Source organism: Pseudochaenichthys georgianus, chromosome 23 (genome assembly GCF_902827115.2).
Source record: "Pseudochaenichthys georgianus chromosome 23, fPseGeo1.2, whole genome shotgun sequence".
In the NCBI taxonomy this organism is placed as follows: Eukaryota; Metazoa; Chordata; class Actinopteri; order Perciformes; family Channichthyidae; genus Pseudochaenichthys; species Pseudochaenichthys georgianus.
The window spans coordinates 4,658,031-4,668,598 of NC_047525.1; the positions used below are offsets into that span (position 1 = coordinate 4,658,031).

The window sequence follows — 10,568 nt, forward strand, 5'->3', positions numbered from 1 at the left end:
GCTGGGGGGACCGGAAGTTTCGAAACGTTCCATAAACGCGAATGCAACATTACCGTGCAATCTGCAACCCGGGAAGTCTAAAGGCTCTGCAGACACAATTTAACGTTCCGTGTGTTGAATTTAATGAATCATTTCTGCTAGTAGCAAGTCTAGTCATTAGTACTTTACCTCATTAGTAAACACACGCCTGCAACAAGATATCGTTTCAAGTGAGTATACAAAGCACATACATCCGGTTACCCAAATATATGCTCTCTGTTTAAATCTTGGCAGTTAACTTTAGACACCGCGGTGAAGTATAGTTTTAAGTTGGATATTGGATATTTGACTGCCCCTGTTGTGCCGTAGATTGAAGCCTTGCGGTAGATTGAAGCCCTGTTCGCGGGAACGCGCAAACGTGACGTCATCGCCTGTATTGAGCGTTCGTCTAGTTTAATAAGCTTTTCTCTCTTTTGAATGATATATTTCCCATCAGATTAAACAGAAAACGGCTGAATAAATCATGTGCATACACGAGGAGGCTCGTTTTAAGGACACTTTTCAGATTGTCACAATCTTCGTATTGGAACAAACTTCCGTTTTTGAGTGCAGTCCCACTCTGCTATGTTCCTCCTTCCTACAGAACAGACAATGACAGGATAATATGTCATTTGTCAGTATAGTCCTATTTCTTAAAACCTTCTCTGTTGTTTAAGTGTCTGATAACCACGAATAGTAAGCAATTATATGACAGTAATGATCACATATATGATCATGTCAGACACTGTGTTATTTTCAATCAAGCCTAAAAGATAATGTGTTCAAACTGGCTTCACTCGCTTTAATTGCTCCTTTGGATGTAATTTTCCTCTGTGGTTTCCTACTCAACACATGTTTGTATTGTAATGCCACTCATATTTGATTTTTTATTGTATTTTAAGGTGACATTGAATGCTTTGAAAGGTGCCCTAAAATAAAGTGTATTATTGATCTTATATCTGTGCCTATATCACACTATTAATGTTCCTTATTTTAGTTCTGTACTGTTCTCTATAACATGTTCAGCAGAGCAGGTATTTCTCCTGCCAAATATAGCACCCCCCCCCTACAACTTTGTCCAGGACAGTCACAACTTCACCACAATCACACTGGTGTTTCCTGTTCCCCTCTAGTTTATCCTCACCAAAGCATTTTACTAAAGAGGGGCTTCAAAATCCAGCAGATCAGGTGTTGGTGCTGCCGGATTTGGAAGCCCCTCTTTAGTTTTGTACCTGCTAGGCCCAGAGTGAAATGCTTTGGTGAGCACAAACTAGAGGGGAACAGCAAGCACCAGTGTGATGTTGGTGACGTTGTGACTATCCTGGAGAAAGATATAGGGGGGGGTTCCAAATCCGGCAGGAGAAATACCTGCTCTGAACATGTTATGTAGAGAACAGTGCAGATCTTCCCTATTGACACCAGGATTAACCTAGTCTAAAATAAGGAACATTAATAGTGTGATAGAAAATGAAATGTAATGTAATAGAGGCACAGATATAAGATCAATAATACACTTTATTTTAGGGCACCTTTCAAAGCATTCAATGTCAATTAAAATACAATTTAAAATATGTGATCATTACTGTCATATAATGCTTACTATTCGTGGTTATCAGACACTTAAACAACAGAGAAGGTTTTAAGAAATAGGACTATACTGACAAATGACATCTTATCCTGTCATTGTCTGTTCTGTAGGAAGGAGGAATATAACAGAGTGGGACTGTACACTCAAAACGTAAGTTTATGATGTGCTGGAACTGAAACATGTCAACATGTGTCTGAAGGTTTAAACATAGTAGACAAAGTATTTGAGCTTAAAATATGTCCAATTTCTAGAAAACGGACCAACAATTGCTGAACCATACATTGAAACGTTGACCTTAACAACATTTAATGCAGATTTCCAATTCACAATGACATCTGTAAGTTTAAAGGTGGGGTAGGTAAGAGAAACCGGCTCGAGATACACTTTTTGTTATATTCCATGGAATGCTCTTAACATCCCGATAGCAATGAATATTTGAAGTGCTTTGACAAAAAATCCATGAGAAAATGTCATCTGTGGAAGCCGTAGTGCTGTAAAAAGCACGACCAATCATTTTAGCCGGCCGGCTAAAATAACTGGATGGCCTACCTGCCTGTCAGCCTTCCATCGGTGCGCAAACTTATCTCGTGCCCTCATTGGTCATGTGCGCGTTCGTGTGTGTTGGGGGAGGGGCTCTGTAAGGAAGTGGCAGATTTTTTCCGGCTGTGTATTTTCAAATTCTAGCGCACTCGAGCTGGTTTCTCCAAAATTACCTACCCCACCTTTAACTGGTTTATAAAGCATTCAATGAAAGGCCACATTATTATAGGTGTAAGAGCTCACATGAATACACTGTCAGTGTTAATAAACAAACTAAAAAAAGACAAGGCGATGTGCCTGCAAGACTACACTCAGGTAAACAAAACATATTACCCGTGCTCAGCAGCTAACCTGCCTGCGAGCCTTCGCTCAGGTCACATTTACACACGGCGCGGCTGAATCCCGCTAGCACTATTAGCGCTAGCAGTATCGCTAGCAGCCACATTGTTTAGGCTGTCAAATACGCTGCACCGTTTTAGATACAAAGAGTGTTTAGTTTGCAAATTGTGATCATTAAGTTGCTTGTGTTACCCCCTTTACAAGTAACTAAATGAGTACATAGATTGCACCTTGCACTATTGCCACCCAGACCTTCGATCGCTTCGCTCTGTCCGCCATGCCTGCGGGAGTCTCACAACAATAATTCTTTCACACACACATACGGGTATTGGGCCGAGGGCGACACCGTACTTCCGGTATCCGCTGTTTTACGCGAGGTGCAAGCAGGCCGATGGTTTAGCCGTACAACGTCTCGGTGTTGCTAAGCTTCCTGTACTGAATATCATAGTCTATTGCCTTAATCAATATCTAGTCAACTCTAAAATACCACATATATGCAATGGCATGATAATATTATTATGACAAGTGGGGTATTCGCCTGGTGTTTCCAGAAATTAGACGTAGATGCAGCCAAAATCGACGAAGGCCACTTTCGAGGGTCGTTTTTCCATACATCTACAGGCAGTCTGTAAGGGCAATCCGACAACCCACACAGGTCTAGTTTACCGCTGGTAACGACCTAAAGCACATGCCTCCAGTCCAGAGATGTAATCCGAAGACATGCAGCGATTTCTCGGTCGTTAATTCAGAAAAAAAACCTAGTGCGCTCTGCCTGGCTACGTTTAGCTAGCCTGTTTATATTTGCACCTCCAGGATATTTGCACCTCCAGGAAAATGGCATATTTATATATATATATGGCGCGTGTTGCATTGTGGGTAGCTCGTGACGTCACTGTGTGTGAAAGAATAAGAGTGCTGTTGAGAGAGATGACAAGTTGCATTTACAGTGGCCAATCAGAGGGGTCTCAAACCGGATACATCGCACGGGATGAGGGTTCCCAACCAACCAGAATGGTTTAAAGTTAAACTAAGGAAGTAGACGTAACAGATATACCGATAACAGCACCGTTTGTCCAGCGGCTTAACGGTATAACTGATACCGTCCAATCAGGTACCGGTATTGACTTAGTACCGGTTCTCGATACCCATCCCTAGCCATTGCTGGAAAAAAAAATGGTCCATTGGACGTGAACGGAGTTCACGCAACTCTCTCTTTAACGTCTCTGCACCAGCAGTTCACTTCAGTGAAATCTTCAGCCACTAGCCCGCCCTCTTATTGTGTATCGCTCACTGATTGGACGCTGCAGCGCATCACTGATCTGATGCTTCTTAACATCAGAGCAGTTAAACAGTAGACACAGATAACACATTAAAAGAAATCACTCCTCAGTTTTATACAGCGTTTTGTTTGTCAGATATATCACATATTTTTAATATGATACATGAATTCAAAGTGGACAACAATATTTGTATTCGTATATTGGAAACATTTCATGAATCTCCAATTCATTTTTATTATGCACACAATACAATTAAAAGAGACAGATTTAATGTCTGTGAGCAAGAACAGCTTTTTTTTGTTTTACATTTGTATTTATTGTCATCTCCATTCAGTCACAGCTAAGACATGAATTACATGATTTTGCTAAACGTGACGCTCAGAGGAAAGGACGTCCCCTAGAGAACCGCAGTGACGCGTCTAAAACCCGGAAGTAAACTCCTTCCGGTTCCTTTGTCAAAAACCAATGCAATTTCTCCATTGGATTTTTTTAAAAATAGCTCTAAATAAGGTCTGTGATTGACACACATTTAAGAGACGGATCAACATTTTGTTCAGCTGGATAATATCCACATGCCTACCCTACTTTTATAATTTTCTAATCATAAATCTAGTCGCCAGAAGCAAAATGCTAACGTTATGCTATGAACGAACTACAGCAGGGTCGCTGCTTCAACGTCACGCAACTTAAGATCCATATGCAAGAGCGCAGGTACTTGCTTTCAAGCAGAACAGGGCAAACAAACTTAGCAGGAGTGTTTACGTGTTCGGTGTAAGGATGTACAACGGCCTCGACAACTTCTGTAGTCCTATTCAGCCACATGTTAACACTCATCGTTTTTCAGACACGTAAATTCTTCACAAATCACCAGTGGGGTCACTGCTGATGTATGTAATGTCGTAGAACAAAACGTGATCTGTCTCTTCAATTTGTGTCAAACACAGACCTTATTTCGAGCTATTTTCCAAAATCCTATGGAGAAATTGCATTGCTTTTTGTTGAAGGAACCGGAAGTGGTAAAAATGCTAACTTACTTCCGGGTTTTAGGACTGTGGTTCTCTATAGCTCTTAAAACTAATTTCCTTGCCTCTAGTCCTCTCTCTTCTCGTAGTTTCTTTGCATCTCTCCATGCATCCCTGGTGGGAGGGACTAATGCCCCTTTCACACCAGCGCCTTTTCAGCTCCGGCTCGGAGCTAGAGCCTGAAAAGCGCCGGGTTTTCCAGTTCACACCGGAGCTGCGCCGGCTCTTAGCTCCGGAATCCGCTTCATTTCCAGCTCCAAAAAATTGTCGGTCCAGAGGCAAGAGCTTTGGAGCTAAGAGGTGACGTCGCTTACGTCTCTCTTACGTCGAGGCGTGCAGGAAACTAAACCCACCTCCCATGGGTCGACTGTTATGCCTGCCTACAAGCAGTAGTGCCTATAAACACACTTTATAAAGTCAGGCAACACTAACCAGGCTTCGTGTGATTCTGTTTATTTGTACCTTACTTTGACCATCCGTTCGCTGTTATCCATCATTGTGGAGAGAGGCAGACGTGTTGTTTTGTATTATTGCAGCTATCGGATGCAAGTAGTCAGTTTAGCTTCGGTTGCTATGCTAACATCACCCGTTTTATACCAGAGAAACTTTCATAACAGCGTTGTGATACCAAACGGTGTCAATTCAGACTGACACACATTCACTTAGGCTAAGGGGAACTGGGGATATGCATCAGCTGCTTGTGTGAGTCGGACAGTGACTACTTTAGAGCGGCCGCTGCAGTGTGAGCTAACCGGGAGCTAACGGGAGAATAAACTCCTGTGGAAGAGCAGCCAGCACTGCAGCGGTCGGTAAATGCTGCAGAAACACATTAATAAACAATGAACCACGGCACTCTGGAGAAAAGTATAAGGTTGGAGAAGTCGTTATTCAATTTATTCTGGCTTCGTGTGATTAAAAGCAACACGATCATCGACCCGACGCAGTTGTTGTTGTTGTTGTGAGCTGCCGTAATGGCTGCCCTTGGGGGGCAAATCAGCGATGTAAACGGTGACGTCATGACGCAGCAAGGGCAGCTCTGGGGCGCCAGTGGGCGGTGTGCACAGAGCGGGAGCTGAAAAGGGAAACCGGAGCTGAACCAGAAAAGCTCCCGCTCGGAGCTAGAAACTGAAAAGCGCTGGTGTGAAAGCCGCATAAGACGCAGGGAAAAGACGCAAGTTTTGGGAAGTGCGACGCAGCTATAGTCCCTATAGTGAACCCGTTTCTAAGTTTTATGTTAGAAATGTATAGTGCGGATCCCCAGCACATAAAAACTGCGGGATGCTAACTTGCATATGTTGGGCAATTTGCACAATTATCGTAAATTCGTTAATTAGCACAAGTTTAGTTAATTAGCAAGAATTACCAATAGGAGACAATAGTTCAACAATTGCTTTTCTGATTTTGACAATTTTGGATTAGTTTTGGGGTTTCTGAGTTTGCCGAGTTGATTGGGACTACAAATATGACCACTTTCTAGTCAAATTGTATATCCTGAAAATGTCAGAAATGGACTCGGCATCCTCAATTACCTCCACAATCACTGTAACATTTTCCAAATCGGCCAAGTCATTTTTTCATTATTGTTTACATAGGCCATAATGCCATTCATTTAAATTAACACAACTTGTGCTAATTGTGAAAATTGCCCAACATATGCAAATTAGCATCCGGCAGTTTCTATGTGCTGGGGACCCGCACTAGACATTTCGAACATAACACTTTGGGGTACAACATTTCGAGTTAGCTTTCAACGAGACTAAAATGTAGATTTGTTTAATTAAACTTGGTGGGATGTCTATAACAGAATTAAAAGCACTCCTGGAGCTTGGAATAGCCTGCTCATTGATGGTCCTGTAATACATGTGTCTCATTATATCCAGTTACTGTCGCTCGGGCATGAGGGAACATGGTGGCTGCAGTGACTCCAGCAGCGACCTGGATGAGGAGTTTCCGGTGTTTGACTTCCTGCAGTCGGGTCGACACCCCCACCCAGCTTCCCAGAGCAGCACAGATAACACATACTCAGGCAATGTGGGCACATATTCAGGAGCGGCTGATGTAATGATGATCAGCAGCGATTCTGATGACGATGCACCTTATGTCCCTTTGGCACAGAGACTCAAACAAAGACAGGAAACTGTGATTAGTGCCTCCTCGTCTGTCACTAATGGGAAAGATGCTCAACACTATTCGCCATCCAAACTGGGTGATCTACAGCTCTCTCGGCAGAATGGCTTGTCAGAGTCAGAGCAGCCGCTCAGCTTCCATCAGGTGAGAACAGTGAGCCCAGATGAGGCTGCAGTTTTCCCTCAGCAAGGGCTGCCACCCGCCGACACCAAGAAGAATGCTGCCAAGCACACGTTGGAGATCCAGAGCTCCAGGAAAGAGGTTCTGATGAAGAAGCAAAACAGGGAGGGCCATCAGAGTGCCAAGGAGGGGCACCGGCAGGAACAGGAGAGGCAGAGAGCCGAGAGGAAAGCTCTGGCTGAGGCTGCCAAGGCTCTGAGGCCGGAGGAGTGCATCAAGCACATGGTGGTGGCTGTCGACCCAGGTACAGAGAAACAATCAGCACAGTGCCTAAGTGGATCAACCAGCTCGTGCTTAAGAATTATTAAAGGTCATTTTGTGCTGAGAAGCATTCACAACATACACTATATTAGAGCTGTAGCGATACACTAATCTCACGATACGATACACGATATTCAGCCAACTATACGATATATATCACGATATTCAGCCAACGATACGATTCGATACACTTATATCATTTTCTGAAAGATTTTAAAGGGACAGTGTGATTTTGGTGACATCTTGTGAGTGTTCCATTGACTTGGATTGAATTAATTCAACTGAAAACTGAAAGCATCAATTATACAATATATGGCTCTGACAGAGAGTCTCCAGCTTGCAAATGCTGGACAAAATGAATCAAAAGATGTGGTGAGAAAATTAGTTTCATTTATTGAAACAGTGCAAACTGTAGCTTACAAGCCTTTGAAACGTAAGTACATAAAGTCACAATGGACAATGGACAATTAAAAGGTGCAGCAGGTGGCGGAACACGGGGGATTTGAATGGGACTTAAATTAAAAATAAATTAAAATCGATGTTTTGATGGCATAAAGTACCTTAAACATACCGTCAGTTTAAATGCTGTTTTATACTGAAAAACCAGAAGTTCTGTGCACAACCAGTTTTTAAGCTTTTATTCTGAAAATCCTTCATCTCCGGTTAGCATTTAGCATGTGGCTAATATACCATTTACTATAGAGGTGAATTTAGTAGCGATATGACACGGAGTGTTGCACACCGAAACCTACTGATTTCAACACTACAACTATAGACGTCGAGATATTATTATTGCTGAATATTAAATGAAGGTACAGTTTATTTGAATACGTTTGTTTACAGACGTGGTTAGCATGAGACAACATTCGGAACTACCGGAAATGATACCAGCCGTGAGGTATTTTTTGGAGTATTGATTACAGCGCTTAAAATGTATTAAATGAAAAGTCATGAAAGAGATAAGGAGGAGAAAAGGCGTGTTTAGTTATATATTTAATGTACAATGTCTGAATCCTCTGTAATGCGCAACAACGAACATTGGAGACGTGGAGGGCCAGCCCCCAGCAGCGCCAACCGGCCCACAGAGGATATTTAACAGCTGGAAAGGTGGAGCTCGCTCTCTTCTCTTCGCTCACGAGAGCCAGAACACAGCTGTTTTTCTGACTGAACCATCTTCTGCTTGTAACATTACCGCGCTTTTTATTAATTAAAGTATACATTTGAACCTTCTCAGAGACTCAATTAGTCTCCTTTTTAAAGCTTCTCTCCTGGACGCGAGAATAAGGAACACAGTTATCAGACTTAATGTATCGATACCCGCGGCTGAAAATATCGATACTTTCTCGGAAAACTAAATATCGATATATATCGCAGGATCGATTAAATTGCACAGCCCTACACGATATAGACAAAAGTATTCGGCCACCTACACCATAGCATTATCTCTCCTCCACCAAACGTTACAGTTGCACAATAGTCAGGCAGGTAACATTCTCCTGGCATTCGCCAAACTCAGACGCGTCCATCAGGACTCCACAGAACACGTTTTCCACTGCTCCAGAGTCCAGTGGCGGCGTGCTTTACACCCCTCCATCCGACTCTTGGCATTGTGCTTGGTGATGTAAGGCTCGATGCAGCTACTCGGCCATGAAAACCATGAAGCTCCCCACAGTTTTGGTGTTATATCAATGCCAGACCTGGAACTGGTGCATGTATTGAGTCAGCAAAGCCACTAGCAGTGGCCAGCGGCCACTTTTACATGTCCTGACATTTCGTGGCTGAGTTGCTGTGGTTCCTAAACATTTCCACTTTGCAATAATACCACTTAAAGTTGATCGTAGAATAGAATATTTGAGGAGAGAAGACATTTCAAGAACTGACTTGTTGCAACGGTGGCATCCTATTACAGTACACGTTCAAATTTAGTGCGCCCTTTAGAACGACCCATTATTTCATAAATGTTTGTAAAGGCAGACTGCATGGCTAGGTGCCTTGATTTTATACAAAATGTTATTTTAATCATTTATTTCGGAGGGACAATGCACTGTAATAAACACTTAAAACATTAAAATGTGTGGTAACAGTGGCCAGATTTAGCTTTCACCTAATTTCCATCCACAGTCCCTCACAAAAAAACATTTAAGAAATGTTACATTTTACAAAGAAAATACATGTTATAAAAAAGGTGCAAGAGAGCAAGAGCAGCATACACAAGTATGTTTGACATGGTAATACAATATAGCAGCAACGATATGTAAAGTGCAAGAGGAGATACCCCTGTATTAAAGTGCATTTAATTAGTGATTGCACGTCTGTTTGTTTCTCAACCATTCTTTGAGTTGACCTTTGAAACTATTGAGAGTGGGACAATCCCGTATCTCAGTTGGGAGGCTGTTCCACAATGAGCTGCCCTTAATTGAAAGTACATTTTGTCCAAAAGTGGTTCGTCTACGGTGGACCTCACAGTCTCCTCTGGTTTCTGACCTAGTGCAGCGTCCAGTGCATTTTTTGTGGATGAATTCCCCTAAGGGAGGGGGGCCAGTCCATGTAAACATTTATAAAAAATGCAAAAATACTTAAAATTGTCAAAACTCAAGAAATTATATTTCTCAAGGATGGTACAGTGGTGGTATGAAAATGGCTTTCTGTCAACACCTTAATAGCTCTCTTGTACAGCTGTTCTATCGGTTTAAGGTTTGTGGCACAAGCAAATGACCAGTTGTAAAACTATTCAATGTGGGATATAATCAGGTATGACTTTGCAGCATTGACAGTTAAGAAAGGTCTAATTTGTTTAACATTTGCAAGTTGATTTAATAGTATTGGATGCTTTCTTAATATGTTTTTAAAAGTCAAGTTCGAGTCCATTATGACTCCAATTTTAAAATTGACAATATAATAAAATAAATGGAAATATATACACCGGCAAATATTTAATATAAATACCTTGTGTGTGTGTATAGCTATTGCTTTATCTGATGTTATTTTCATATGAAAGTCCATGATTATAAGTATGCAGTATCATAACTACATCTTTGATGTTTATAAAAAACCAAACCGTTTGAAAATCGGTTGAAAATTGAGCAAGCTATGGTTATTTAAATAGTAAACCATAATGTTATGAATGAGAGCACTGCCTGTAGCTAGATGGCGGCCAAGTGGCAACGTCGGTCTCCATTGGCCAGCAGCGCGTGTGAGCCATCTAGTGTTTAT

The 10,568-nt window shown here is 41.9% G+C and overlaps 1 protein-coding gene across 1 annotated transcript; it reads left to right on the plus strand.

Annotated features, from left to right (window-relative positions):
* Positions 1-19: 19 nt before the first annotated feature.
* On the plus strand, positions 20-7,940 carry LOC117439026 (crossover junction endonuclease EME1-like). The gene is made up of 2 exons (XM_034074714.2): positions 20-209; positions 6,668-7,940. Exon 2 carries the CDS (start codon positions 6,684-6,686, stop codon positions 7,464-7,466), a length of 783 nt encoding a protein of 260 aa, XP_033930605.1. The 5' UTR covers positions 20-209; positions 6,668-6,683; the 3' UTR covers positions 7,467-7,940.
* The last annotated feature ends 2,628 nt before the right edge of the window (positions 7,941-10,568 follow it).